At 42.1% G+C, this 15,229-nt stretch overlaps 1 protein-coding gene across 1 annotated transcript; it reads right to left on the bottom strand.

Annotated features, from left to right (window-relative positions):
- Window positions 1-918: 918 nt before the first annotated feature.
- Window positions 919-14,415, bottom strand: LOC117368660 (extracellular calcium-sensing receptor-like). Its single transcript, XM_033962385.1, has 5 exons — window positions 14,380-14,415; window positions 9,086-9,925; window positions 8,395-8,622; window positions 6,538-6,661; window positions 919-1,838 (listed from the first exon to the last, which is right to left on the bottom strand). The coding sequence occupies exons 1-5, from the start codon at window positions 14,413-14,415 to the stop codon at window positions 919-921; spliced, it is 2,148 nt and encodes a 715-aa protein (XP_033818276.1).
- Window positions 14,416-15,229: the final 814 nt, after the last annotated feature.

Here is a 15,229-nt window from a genome sequence, read left to right as displayed (position 1 = left end):
TCAATTTATACTATATGAAAGCATTCAGACATTTGCTCATGAGAAGTATTCATAATAATCAAGTTAAGTCTTCTGAGTGAATAGTGTTCTTCAACCCAGTTAATCTCCTTGCTAATGTGGCAGCTATAAATAGATCTTTATAGTCCTTTATTAAATATTTATTATTTATATTGGAATTGAAGTGTTACCTATGTCCCCCTTACTCCTTCCCTGAATCTTTCCCCTTGTCCGTCCCCATCAAGTCCTCCAAATCTCACCTTCCTGCTGGAGGGTGTTTTAGCACTAGGTGCCATAGGCCATGATTTTGCAAGGCTATGGTTACCAGACATCAGGGAAAACCCAGAAATGTCCTCTTTTTAGAGGACTGTCCAGGAGCCTAGATGGATTTTCCAAAACCCAGCAGTTTATCCAGGTTTTGGAAAGCCCTGATGAGCTCCAGCCGCATCTGGAGGGTCTCTGAGCATGCTTGGATGATATCACACATATCCGCACATGCTCCAGGGCCTCCAGACATGGTCAGAGTTCATCGGGGAAGAAGAGAGGAGGCTTTGAGGGGTTAGAGCAGGGGGCAAAATTGGGTGGGGCTGAAGGCGGTGCTAGATGGGGCTGGATGTAGAATGGGTGGGGCCTTAGTCAGAATAGGGTGGGGCCTACCTTTGCCATTGTGTGATTGACATACGATCGGTGGCCACTTTTAAAGCGGCTGTTGACAACGTCGACGGTTACAGAATTCAGGCCTTAGAGTGTTTGCATTATTAATCCCAACTTTATTTATCAATTTTAATAGTTATCATCACTAAAGTGTGTAAATGTTGAGAATTCGTCTGCCTTTTCTTACAGTGAGACAATCTGCATATCCACTCTCTGTGCAGTTCCCTCCTTAGCTCAGCAATGTCACAATTTTCAAATGGATAAATTTCACTTCACTTTCTTGCTGCCGACTGTTCTTCTCAAGAGGTATTCCTTCGTGTTCATATCTGGTCTGAATAAGATTATATGGCACTTAGGCAGGAATATGCAGGTCATTAATCCAGTGCTGGAAGACAGGATAGCAAAGACCTCAACAGCCACCATTTGTTTTCCGCGGGTGCTCAGGTAGGCTGGAATGAAGGACAACCAAACGCTAACAAAGACAAGCATGCTGAAAGTGATGAACTTGGCCTCATTAAAGCTGTCAGGCAGTTTCCTGGTCAGGAAAGCCACAACTAAACTCAAACTGGCCAGGAACCCTATATATCCCAGCATGCACCAAAAGGCTGTGGCTGAGCCTTCGTTGCATTCGAGAATTATTGAACCGATCTGGAAGTTTTTGTTCTTGTGTAAGAAAGGAGGTGATATGGATAGCCAAAGAATACAGATGATGACCTGAATGGATGTGGAAGTGATGACAATGGCATTGCTTAGCTGTGGTCTTACCCAGTACTTTAGACTACTGTCAGGCTTGGTGGCTTTGAAGGCGATGACCACCATGATGGTTTTAGCCAAGACGCAAGAGATACAGAGAGCAAATATGATGCCAAATGCCACTTGCCTGACTAAGCAGGTCACATCCCTGGGATGGCCAATGAAGATGAGTGAGCAGAGGCAACAGAAAACTAAGGAGACCAGTAGGAGAAAGCTGAGCTGCCAGTTGTTGGCTTTGACGATGTGAGTATGCCGATACTTGATGAAGATCACCAGGATGACTGCTGGGATCACAGCTGTGACTACAGATGTTACTGCTAGTATGATTCCCAATGGTTCTGTATAGGATAGGAACTCAACTGATTTCTCAATGCATTTCTGCTTTCTCTCATCGGGCCAGTAGTTCTCAGGGCATTTCCAGCACTCAGTGGAGTCTGTGGATAGATAATTAGAAAGACGTTAGCTAATTATAAATAAATGATAACCCCAGTGAGTAATGAAGAGTAAATTAAATACATACTAGACTCAAAGATTCATGAATTTTGTCTCCAAGAATAGCCAATTCGGGTCATATAAAAGTACCAGCTTGAAAGTCTGCACATTCCCAGAAGTAAGTGACGGAGACTAGCAAGTTTGCCTCAGTAATAGTTATTTAGAGACTTGGTCTTCAGAAACCTTTCCTAGCCTTTTTAAAATTCAGATGTACTTTGGTTGACCATACAGGTTTGGAGGCTAGATGTGCTCAACTGGGACTAGTGAGAACAGTGTTGGAGTGGATTAACCCCTTTTCTTCAGGAAGTTGTCTTAGAGGTCAGTCAGGTGTTTCTATTTACTCCCCATGCATGTTTCTTTCAGGGGTGCCATAGGGATTGCCACTTTCTTCTTTTAATTTTAATTTATTTTCAAAACCTATAGGAAATTGAACTCATTCTGATGGCTGCCTTAGACATTAATGTAGTCGTTAGTAGACCTTGTGCCCATACCCTACTAGGGGGGGCCACTGAAAGGTTTGATCCCAACCAACAAAGTTGGGGGAAGTCTCCATCCAGGGCTTTACACTTAGTCTAGCGATTTTCCACTCTTTTGGTTTCTTATTTTTCCGACAGAACGAAAAAGTGGAAAATCACTGGACTAAGTGTATAGCTAAGAATTTTTCAGGGGCCCCTCATACTTTCTTTATGAAAAGTTGTGCAGAAGTCACACGTTGAACATTTTGTGCAGAATATATATGGATGATCTTAAAGCATTATTATGCAATTAATTAATATGGGTTTATGACGCCTCACTTTTTGCTCTCTCAAATCACAGAAAGTGGAAGACAGGCAAAAATATCTGGAAAAGTTAAGAGAGGCTGGTCATGTATTCAGGATAGCAAAGATGCAAATGGAAGAAAAAATAGCTGACATGGTAAAATAGTAACATAGTAGATGACGTCAGATAAAGATCTGAATGGCTTATCCAGTCTGCCCAACCTGATTCAATTTAATTTTTTTTTTTTCTTCTTCTTAGCTATTTCTGGGCAAGAATCCAAAGCTTTGCCCGGTACTGTGCTTAGGTTCCAACTACTGAAGTCTCTGTCAAAACTCACTCCAGCCCATTTACACCATTCCAGCCAGTGAAGCCCTTCCCGGCCCATCCTCAACTAAGCGGCCATATACAGACACTATTATTTTCTGATTCTAGATCCACTGTGTTCATCGATTTTTTGAATTCCATCACCATTTTCCTCTCCACCACCTCTCTCAGGACCGCATTCTGTACAGAAGAATTTCCTTACATTGCTCTTGAATCTCCTACCCCTCAGCCTCAAATTATGCCCTCTGGTTTTACCATTTTCCTTTCTCTTGAAAAGATTTTGTTCTACTTTAATACCTTTCAAGTACTTGAACGTCTGAATCATATCTTCCTTGTCCCTCCTTTCCTCTAGGGTATACATATTCAGGGCTTCCAATCTCTCCTCATACGTTTTTTGGTGCAAACCTCCTATCATTTTCGTTGCCTTCCTCTGGACCGCTACAAGTCTTCTTTCACCCTACGCCAGATACGGTCTCCAAAACTGAACACAATACTCCAAGTGGGACCTCACCAATGACCTGTACAGGGGCATAAATACCTTCTTTCTTCTACTGGTTACTCCTCTCTTTATACAGCCCAGCATCCTTATGCCGGCAGTCACCGCCTTGCCACACTGTTTTTTCACTTTTAGATCTTCGGACACTATTACCCCAAGGTCCCTCTTCCCCTCTGTGCATATCGGCCTCTCACCTCCCAGCATATATTGAACAGGATCAGCCCCAGCACTGAACCCTGAAGTTCTCTACTACTCACCTTTCCTTCCCCAAGTAACTTCCATTAACCACCACCCTCTGGCATCTGTCCAACAACCAGTTTCTAATCCAGTTCACCACTTTGGGTCCTAACTTCAGCCCTTCAAGTTTGTTCAACAGCCTCCTATGAGGAACCGTGTCAAAGGCTTTGCTGAAATCTAAGTAAATGACATCTAGCATATGTCCTCAATCCAGTTCTCTGGTCACCTAATCAAAAAATTCAATCAGGTTCATTTGGCACGATTTACCTATATTAAAGTAATGTTGCCTCGGATCCTGTAACCCATTAGATTCTAGGAAGTTCACTATCCTTTCTTTCAGCAACACTTCCATTATTTTTCCAACAACCAAAGTGAAGTTTCCCGCTTTATCTCTGTGACTACTTTTGTTGAACAAGTCTTTAATAGGACCCGCCAGAACCTCTCTGAACTCCCTCAGTATCCTGGGATGGATCCCGTCCGGTCCCATCACTTTGTCCACCTTCATTTTTTCAAGTTGCTCATAAACACTTTCCTCCATGAATGGTGCAGAATCTACTCCATTTTCATGCGTAACTTTGCCAGACAGTCTCGGTCCTTCTCCAGGATTTTTTTACGTGAACACAGAACAGAAGTATTTGTTTAGCATGTTTGCTTTTTCCTCATCATTCTCCACATATCTTTTCTTAGCATCTTTTAGTTTAGCAATTCGATTTTTCATCTTCCTCCTTTCACTAATATATCTGAAAAAATTTTTGTCTCCCTTTTTTATATTTTTAGCCATATGCTCTTCCGCCTGCGCTTTCGCCAGAAATATCTTTCTCTTGGCTTCTTTCAGTTTCACCCAGTAGTCCTTTCTATACTCCTCTTCTTGGGGAGACAGGACATTTTTTAGATATATTAGTGGCATTCTTAGTCCCAAAGATGACGGGGAGAAATATGTAGAAGCTGATGAAGAAAAAGCTGAATTGCTTAACAAATATTTCTGTTCTGTGCTCATGGCTGAAGCGCTGGGAGCAGGACTGCAGAAGACAAACATGAATAGGGATGGAGGAGTGGTAGACCCTGATTGATTTTCACAGGGTTGTGTTTGTGAGGAGCTAGCTAAAATAAAGGTAGATAAAGCAATAGGGCCGGATGGTGTACATCCGAGGGTGCTGAAGGAACTGAGGGAAGTTCTGGTGGCTCTGCTGACTGACCTATTCAATGAGTCTCTAGAGTCGGGAGTGGTACTGGAGGACTCAAGAAAGGTGGATGTGGGCCCTCTCCACAAAAGTAGAAGTAAGGTCGGAAGAAGTAGGGAATTACAGGCTGGTAAGTCTGACTTATGTTGTAGGCAAATTAATGGAAATGCTTTTAAAACAGAGAATGGTGAAATTTCTGGAATCCGGTGGATTATAGGACCAGACGCAACATGAATTCACTAGAGGTAGGTCTTGTCAGACAAATCTGATCATTTTCTTTGACTGGGTGACCAGAGAATTGGATAGAGGGGGTGCACTAGAAGTGGTGTATTTAGATTTTAGCAAAGCCTTTGGCAGTGTTCCACACAGACAAACTGAGTGCCCTCAGGATGGGTCCCAAAGTGACGGGCGGGGTCTAGAACTAGTTGAGTGGAAGGTGACAGAGGGTAGTGATCAATGGAGATTGCGCTGAGGAAAGGGATGTTACCAGTGGTGTGCTCAAGGTTCTGTTCTTTGGCCTGTTCTTTTTAACATTTTTATAAGAGATATTGCTGAAGGACTGTCAGGTAAGATTTGCCTCTTTGCGGATGATACCAAAATCTGCAATAGAGTAGACACTCAGGATGTTGTGAATAACATGAAGAAAGATCTGGCGAAGCTTGAAGAATGGTCTGAAATTTGGCAGCTAAAACTTAATGCTAAGAAATGCAAAGTCATGCATTTGGGCTGCAGAAACCCAAAGGAACGGTACAGTTTAGGGGGTGAAGAACTTAAGTGCACGACAGAACAGGACTTGGGTGTGATTAGATGTGATGATGATCTTAAAGAGGCCACACAGGTTCAAAAGGTGATGTTGAAAGCTAGAAGGATTCTAGGGTGCATAGGGAGAGGTAGGGCCAGTAGGAAAAAGGAGGTATTGATGCCTCTGTATAAGATTCTGATAAGACCTCATTTAGCATATTGTGTACAATTCTGGAGGCCGCACCTTCAAAAGGATGGAGTTGGTCCAGAGGAAGGCTACTAAAATGGTGTGTGGTCTTTGTGATAAGGCATATGGGGACAGACTTAAAGATCCCAATCTATATACTTTGAGAAAATAATGATAATAATAAACATTTTATATTACGCAGGACCGTGAAGTTCTATGCGGTTTACAATGATTAAAAATGCTACAAATTGAGTAGAACTGGCAGGTTAAAACTAGTGAATAGCGGCTCTGGAGATCAGTTATTGTGGGAAGGATTGTACAAATGAATTGCCTAAGTACTTCAGGAACAGATATGGCGTGAAAGGTGAGATATGATAGATATATTTAAACACCTACATGATGTAAATGCACATGAACCGAATCTCTTTCATTTGAAAGAAAGCTCTGGAATGAGAGGTAGGATGGGATGAAGTTAAGAGGTGATAGGCTCAGGAGTATTATGAGGAAATACTTTTTTACAGAAAGGATGGTAGATGTGTGAAACAGTTTCCCGGAAGAGGTAGTGGAGACAGACTGTGCCTGAATTCAAGAAAACCTGGGTTAGGCACATGGGATTTCTTAGAAAGAGGAAGAGATTATGCTTATTGCGGATGGGCCATTTGGCCTTTACCTGCCATCATGTTTATAAATCCATCTGTGATAGAAGTTGGACTTACCAGTTTGGTTAGAAATCTCTCCTAATGAACAGAGGACACACATGAAGCAGCAAAGAGGTTTTCCTTCCTGAACAATCTTCCTGTATCCTGGAGAGCAAGGTTCACTGCACATAGACTGAGGGATCTAGAGAAAGAACAGAAAACAGAGAAAAATACAAAAATGTGGACAGAACAGCATGACTTTTCTACTCTAGCTGTTCACTTGAGGATTCAGTCTTAAGTGAGCTCACTATTAAGGGCATTTTCAAAATATAAAAACATAAAAAAAATCCCGTCTAAACCGGAATTTGGACATTTTTCTCAGCAAACGTCCAAGTGCCTATTTTTGAAACAAATATTTTAAATGTCTTGAGGAAATCTAACTCATAAAGAGGTGTGCTAGAGGTGTGTTTTGGGTGAGATTTGTGTGGGCTTTGGGCCAGCTTGGACATCTTGCGGGGATAATCAAACCTTTTGCAATATTTATCAATGATATAAAGATGGGAATAACTAGTGAGATAATTAAAATTGCTGATGACACAAAGTTGTTAAATCAGAAGAGGACCTTGTCAGACTGGTAGATTGGGCATCAAAATGGCAGATGACATTTAATGTGAGCAAGTGCAAAGTGATGCATGTGAGAAAGAGGAACTATAGCTTGTTCACAAAATGATAGACAGTCCAAAGTAACTCCAAGATAGCAAATTCTCTTACAAACCTACAATCGAACACCTTGAAACTCAACAAAAGAAGTTAGTCAGAACAGATCATCGACTAACCACCATCACTTCAGTCTGCCATAAGAATTGCCGCTGCTGGGTCAGACCAGTTGTCCATCGTGCCCAGCAGTCCGGTCCCGCGGCGGCCCTTAGGTCAAAGACCAGTGCCCTAACTCAGTCTAGCCTTACCTGCGTACGTTATGGCTCAGCAGGGACTTGTCTAACTTTGTCTTGAATCCCTGGAGGGTGTTTACCCCTTTAACAGCCTCCGGAAGAGCGTTCCAGTTTTCTACCACACTCTGGGTGAAGAACTTCTTTACGTTTGTACAGAATCTATCCCCTTTTAACTTTAGAGAGTGCCTTCTCATTCTCTCTACCTTGGAGAGGATGAACAACCTGTCTTTATCTGCTAAGTCTATTCCCTTCATTATCTAGAATGTTTCGATCATGTCCCCTTTGTGTCTCCTCTTATCAAGGGAGAAGAGGCCCAGTTTCTCTAATCTCTCACTGTACGGCAACTTCTCCAGCCTCTTAACCATTTTAGACCCTTTCAAGTAGTACTATGTCTTCCTTCATGTCGGCGACCAAAGCTGGACGTGGTATTCCAGGTGGGGGCTTACCATGGCCGGGTACAGCGGCATGATAACCATTTCTGATCTGTTTGTGATCCCCTTCTTAATCAATCCTAGCATTCTGTTTGCCCTTTTTGCCGCCACCGCACATTTCACAGACGGCTTCATTGACTTGTCTACCAGTACTCCCAAGTCTCTTTCCTGGGGGGGGGGTCTCTCCGAGTACTGCAACGGACATCCTGTATTCGTGTATTAGATTTCTGTTACCGACATGCATCACCTTACATTTATCCACGTTAAATCTCATTTGCCATGTTGCGACCCTTTTCTTGAGCGTGTTTATTCAACAGCATCCATTTATAGACTATGTCCAAATTAGAATGCAATTTAGTAAATACATCTATGGAAGATGCATCAAACTGAATAAAGAAATACTGAATTAGCATCTTTTTTGAAAGACTGAGGAGAGCTAAATTACAGCAGCCCACAGGGGATGTTTATGGACACAAACCTCATATTCCATTCAGCTATCGCAGCTTTATAAATTCTTCTACAGTTCAAACATGTTTCTTGAAAACATGACCAACCTGTAATTGCCCTCCATTCCATAAGATGGCGCTCTGATCTACAATGAGATCCTTTCCTTTGGGGGCTGTTGAGTCATAGACACCGACCTTCACAAACTTGAAGGTGCCCTTAGAGGTAGGCTGCCAGTTGATGATATTGTAAAGCCCAGGTGCACTTCCACCAGCATCGAAAAACACCTCTTCTCCATTGCTGTTCCTAAAACGGGTGTTCCATATGTAATACAGAAGCTGGAAAGAAAGGAAGGGAGACATTGTCTAATGCAGGAAGTACAGCAAATGGAAATTTGACTGTAAGTGACCTGTTGTAGATCCAGAACGAATAGGATTTACCAGTGTTTAATTTGTACACTGAAAGGAAGTGGACCTGTGCAGCCTAAGGAGGCAGCAGGTGGGCCCAGGGCAGAATGTACTGGAAACAATGGGCTGGAATAAGGAGTATAGTGACTACTCTTCTCTGAAGGTTAACTGGAAGTGAGGGGCTGGAACAGGACACCAATGATGATCTAGACTAGAGCCTGAAAAGAAGAAATGGAATTGAGTTCCAGGCCATTTTCCGAGGAAGTGAGCCTTGAGTTTCCACTAATGATATTCAGTGAAGGGTTTTTTTTCAACATGGCATTCTTTCTGCTTTTTAAATGTGTGTTCAAGTAATTATCACATCTATTCTATATGTCAAAACTTTTTGTTTTACCTGCCATGGTTCAAAATCCTGGATTCTTGCGCATGATCCATTCTTGAAGGGCCCTTGCCCTGGTTGACAGAGACTCAAGTTACGCAAGGCATACATGATGCTATACAAGGCATTGTATGTGTTATAACCGGTGATTAAACTGCTCATATCCAAAAAAGAGATGTTTAATTCATGTAGGCTCTCATTTCCTGCACAGAATTTGATCATGCCTCTGTTTGCCCCATCACTTCCTGTTTGATTGCTATGAGTTGGCCACTTGCAGCTAAATGTCGTCTCCCAGAAAGTTCTAAGGAAAATGTCGTCAGGGGTCTTTGTAGGGTGAAGGTGACTGAGATGTTCCCTGAAGCCTTGCATGTAACCTGTTCGGCCAGTAAATCCCAGGACTCCCTCGCAGGTTCTCAAAAATGCTTCCCCAGAAAATTTTCTGTAGGTGGCCCATCCGTCATTTGCTATCCAGGTGTGCCCTGTGATATTCTTTCTGGAGATTCCCTTCATGACGGGAGTTAGGCTACGAAAAGTGGCGAATATTACAATAACTCTTGCTTTAGAGTTCTCAATGTTCTTCACTATTTGGTCAGTCTTCTGCTTGGAAAGGAAAGTGGGCAGGGCTGTGAGGAACTCGATGCAGACCCCAGCCTCTTCTAGTCCCTTTATCAAAATCTGAGTGCCGTGCCACCCATACTCACTGTCTTCGGTCACAATCCCAACCCAGGTCCACCCAAATCGGATCACCAGCCTGGTAAGACCAAAAGCCTGGTAGTCATCGCTGGGCATGGTCCTCAAGAAGGAAGGGAAGCGAGTCTTATCACTCAGAGTGGCTACAGATGAGGCATAACTGATCTGGAAATACAGAGACTTTTTTTAAATGTAAGAACATAATCTCGTTATATGACGCCAATCTAGTGCAAGCAGTAAAGTTGGTTTCTCTCTAAGAAGAGCCATGGATGTTACTCCATTTATTTTGTAATCCCAAGATCACATGTTATCATAGAGCAGAGAGGAGGTTTAGTGCTCTGTTTCTAGTCAGACCTATGGACAATTTCATGGAGGAAAAGTCCCTAGTCTGTTATTGAGAGACATGGGGGAAGCCACTGCTTGCCTTGGACCGGTAGCATGGAATGTTGCTATTCTTTGGGATTCTAGAATCTTGTTACTCTCTGGGATTCTGGAATCTTGCTATTCTTTGAGATTCTGTATGGAATTTTGCTACTGCTTGGGTTTTGGCCAGGTATTAGGGACCTGGATTGACCACTGTAAGAATGGGCTACTGGGCTTGATGGACCATTGGTCTGACCCAGTAAGGCTATTTTTATATTCTTATATACTAACCGGATTAACTTGATGCTCCAAGATCAATAAATTATCTGACTGCTTTATACTATTATAGGGCTTCTCATCTCCGTTCTCAGAAAACAACAAGTGAATCTGCTTTTCAAGATATCCACGATGAATACGTTTGAGACAAAAGTATGGGCTCCTTTTACAAAGGTGCGGTAGCGCCAGTTTTAGCGCTGCGCTAGACGCCAACACCACCATAGTGCTGGCGTTAGTTTTTCATTTAGCGCAGGGGGCTGCGTGCGCTAATCTTTGCAAGCTAAAAACGCTAGCGCACCTTCGTAAAAGGAGCCCTATATCTGTCGTAGGAGCCATCTCTGTGGGTGCCGTGGGTGCTTGAACAGAGTCTTTGACAGTGTTCATGAAGAGGCAATTTCCATTGTGTTTAGCACCCCCAATAATTTTGAAAAGTTGACTCCTATGATATCTTTCTCATGCATAATCATTCTGGATATCCAGAAACCTAACTGGTTGGGTGTGACCCTGAGGGTTGGGTTGAGAACTCCTTATTCTTTGATAAAGAGCAATACAGGATTATGGTTCAATCTCTTGTACTAGGACTAGTAGACTATTGTAACATTCTCTAAATATCTTGCCCCAATTATATGATCAAACGACTCCAGACTGTTCAGAATACTGCTCTTCGATTGATTTATTCTCTTGGAAGATTTGACCATATAACTAACGCTTATCTAGATCAACTGCTTTTACACCTAAGCAGCACCAAGACCAGCCGCCACTATCGAGAGCCTTTGTCCCAATCCTGCCAGGCGTGTGTGCTCTTCACCATACAATTCGTTGGCGAGATCAATCTGCCTGCTTTTAAATATCAGCAGCATTGGGAGATCAACTGCTTTTACACCTAAACAGCACCAAGACCAGCCGCCACTATCGAGAGCTCCTCCCCTTATATCCCGTTTAAGAGATCAATCTACCTGCTTTAAATATCAGCAGCAGTAGAAAAACAACTGCTTTTACATACAAGCAGCAGCGAGACCTACCGCAACCACCAAGAGCCCACAGACCCGATCCTGCCAGGATTGTGAACTCCTCCCCCTGCAGTCCATTGGAGAGATCAATCTGCCTGCTTTTAAATATCAGCAGCAGTGGAGATCAACTGCTTTTACACCTAAGCAGCAACGAGACCAGCCACAACCACCGAGAGAACACAGACCCGATCCTACCAAGAGTGTGAACTCTTCCCCCCCTGCAATCCGCTATGAAGATCGACTGTCGGCTCCGGGCGGCTTTCCCGCAGAGGAGAGAATCCTGCATTCGCCTCCTTGGAGCGGCTGGGGCACGGGCAGTGTGTCTGGGAGGGAATGCATGGATGGGAGAACATCGCAGGGGAGGAGACATAGACATCCTGGGACTGTCGGCCAAGTCTCTTCCCTGAAGAAGCCCTTTTTCTGGAAACTAAAATCTTGTTAAAATGTTTATTTTATTTTTATTTTTCCTCTAACTCTACTTTTCACTTCTCTATTACCCTCCAGGTACTTTAGTTAGATTGTGAGCCTTCGGGACAGTAAGGGAATTTTTCAAGTACCTTTCCTATTTCTAATCTTAATGTATATTTTCTGTAAACCGCTTAGAACCTAACGGATGTAGCGGTATATAAGAAATAAATTACATTACATTACATTACACTGGCTACCAATCCGAGCCAGAATTCATTTCAAGTTATACTGTATACTCTTCAAAGTAATTTACGGTACGGCCCCTTCCTATCTTTACAATTGCCTAAATCGTCTACTTCCAACCAGAACAAGGAGGTCACAGACCCTATTCTCCTACCCATCATTCAAAGGCACCCTGTGAAAGAAATTTTATGATGGCCTTCTAGCGACACATGCAGCAAAAATTGATCCTCCAATCTCTAAATTGCTGATCACAACATCTAATATCAAAGCCTTCCGAAAATAAATCAAAACCCATTTATTCACTAAGCATATTCAATCTACCTGAACTCTTCTCCTTCTATCTCCTCTTTATATTCCCAAGTTTAGTCTATTACCTGGTTCAATTTTCTTAATCAATGTAACTAATTTCAATTTCTAAATTCTTTTACTAATCCATTTACTCAATCAATGTAAGGAATTCAGTTTAGAATCTTTGTAATGTTATTAGATTTAATTTTTTAATGATACATAATTTATTATGTTTATTATGTTAAATCCTTCCCATATATCGTATCCGGAAAAAAAACCCTCCTATATAATGTATTCTAAATTAATTTTCCTAGTGAGCCTTTGGGACAGTCAGGGAACTCTAAGTACTTTTTCTTCATTTTAATTATCTTACTTAATTGCATCTCTTCTGTATCTACTGTAAACCGCTTTGAACCTCACGGTATAGCGGTATACAAGAAATAAAATTATTATTATTATTTGTTGGGTCAATTTTCAAGTAGCAAACAGAGTTATGAATTATCCAACTACTACCAAGTTTAATAAAATTTGATATACTGCTTATAATAGCTGTCTAAGCAGTATACAAGGTTACAACATAAAAAAGTTTAAAAAACAATTGGGGGGAATAAAACAAAGACAAAAGACATAGCATGACGTACAGGAAAAAAATGGAAGGGAGGGCTGAACTACAATTGAGAATAGGACAGAAGAACAGCAATGCATGGAACATTAGGGAGGGATAGCTATGCTCTTCCTTTGATGGAATCGGTAGAAATAGGGAAGTCAGAGGTAGTAAGCATCCATAAATAGGAAGGTTTTAAAGTTTCCCTTAAATTTTTCAAGATTTGTCTCTTCCTGTAGGTATAGTGGAAGTGTGTTTCAAAGCGTAGGGGCGGTAACTGAAAATATTCACTTCCGTGTGGTATCGTAGAAAATATGTCTTAATGAGGGACCGTGTAGGAGAATTTGATTGCTAGAGTGAAGTGTTTTTGAAGATCAATAGGAGATACTTGATGAAGTTACAGGGAAATACTTTTAAAACCAATAGAAGGAAATATTTTTTTCACTCAGAGAATAGTTAAGCTCTGAAATGCGTTGCCAGAGGTTGTGGTAAGTGCGGATAGCGTAGCTGGTTTTAAGAAAGGTTTGGACAATTTCCTGGAGGAAAAGTCCATAATCTGTTATTGAGAGAGACATGGGGGAAGCCACTGTTTCCCCTGGATCGGTAACATAGAATGTCGCTACCCTTTGAGTTTTGGCCAGATACTAGTGACCTGGATTGGCCACCATGAGAACAGACTACTGGGTTTGATGGACCATTGGTCTGACCCAGGAGGCTATTCTTATGTTCCTTAACTGCTCCACTCATCATTTTTCTTATTTTGACAGGGTTTTTCACTAGGCGAGTGTTCAGTTGAAATCTGTGTAGTTATGTCTAGCTGAATATACCTGCGGTGGAGGTGGTAGAGATGAAAACTATATCTGAATTCAAAAAAACTTTGGGCAAGTACATAGGATCTCTAAGGGATAAGAAGGGAAAGTAGATGGATTTGAAGACTGAATAGATGGGAGGGAAATATGGAGGGAAAATTCCTCCTAGCAGCCTCGGGTGGTAGTTTTTGGCAATATTAATACAGTTGGAAGGGGTCCTGACCTGCAATTGGTTTATTTCCAGGTCTGTGGCTGGACAAGAAGGAAGGTGAAGGGCTTGTTGGATTCCCTAGGGAAGCATTTTTCAACTAGAATGGAGACCTGACTTGAAGGAGGGAAGAAAGAGGAATTGCTTGCAGGATCTGCCTGCTTTTTCCTGACCAGCATTAACAGAATAACCCTGGCTGGCTAACATTGAATGTCAGTGCTGGAAGTTCCCAGGGCTCTCTTTTTGTCTGGATACATTTTGTGGGGGCTGTGGTTTTCCTAGATGAATTTATGTGGTCAGCAAGGGGGAGAGGTGGGGGAGGGGAAGAGAAACTGAAACAACACATTTGATCTGACTCCTGAAATTAGCCTTGTGAACCTTTTGAATATCAACGTGTAAGGGTTTCTCACCTGGGGGAACTTATAAACCCCTAGAAGTGTAGCCATAGGGATTGAGAGTAGGGATTTTTCTTCTCCTACTACAGCAGCCAGTGGAGGACGTGTTCTGCAACGATAGTTGGCAATTGATTGCTTATTTTGGGTTAGGAGGTGAATGGTGTCCTCAACAGCCATTAATGTAGAACTGCATGAATCTCGAATGGAGAACCCTAGTGTAAGGTTTGGAAGAAGGTTTCCATCTGCGTTGATCTCCTCAATGGCGTAGATGAAGCTCTGTACAAGCTGATAGTAGTCATCTTCAAATCTAGAGAGAAAGAGACCCAAGAGCATTTATCAGCCAGGTTCAGATTTTAGAAACGTTCCTTTAATTAACCATAACTAAAATGAAAGGAACTGGGAAAGGCAGAATGAGATGGCAGAAGATCCCTACACAGAAGCTGTATGCAAGAAGAATCCCTTATCTCGATTATGCATGTAAGACTGATGCTCATGTTGAGGATAACTCTATAGAGATTGTGTAGCTCGGAAAATGGACAAGGAACACTTATTTACAAGACGCTCACTGAAAATAAATGATGTCTTATTGACTTTTGGACCCACCAGTTCAATAATTCTAGACATTTTTGGGCGGATTCAGAAAATAGCGCTGTAAGTTAGGCAGCGATAGGCACCCTACCACCACATAATTGTTTTAATTGGTGCACTAATTGACTGCACTAATTGAAAACAATTAAAATGTTGTTTAAAAAAATGTAGGCGCCCATAGGCCCCAACAAAAAAGGGCACTGGAATCAAGACTTCAGAGGTGCCTAGTGGTGCTTAAGGACAAAGTAGGCATGGTTTGGACCAGAAATGACCTTAG

Source organism: Geotrypetes seraphini, chromosome 10, assembly GCF_902459505.1.
Source record: "Geotrypetes seraphini chromosome 10, aGeoSer1.1, whole genome shotgun sequence".
In the NCBI taxonomy this organism is placed as follows: domain Eukaryota; kingdom Metazoa; phylum Chordata; class Amphibia; order Gymnophiona; family Dermophiidae; genus Geotrypetes; species Geotrypetes seraphini.
Note: the sequence above shows the minus strand (reverse complement) of the source record. Positions and strands in the feature narration are given on the sequence as shown.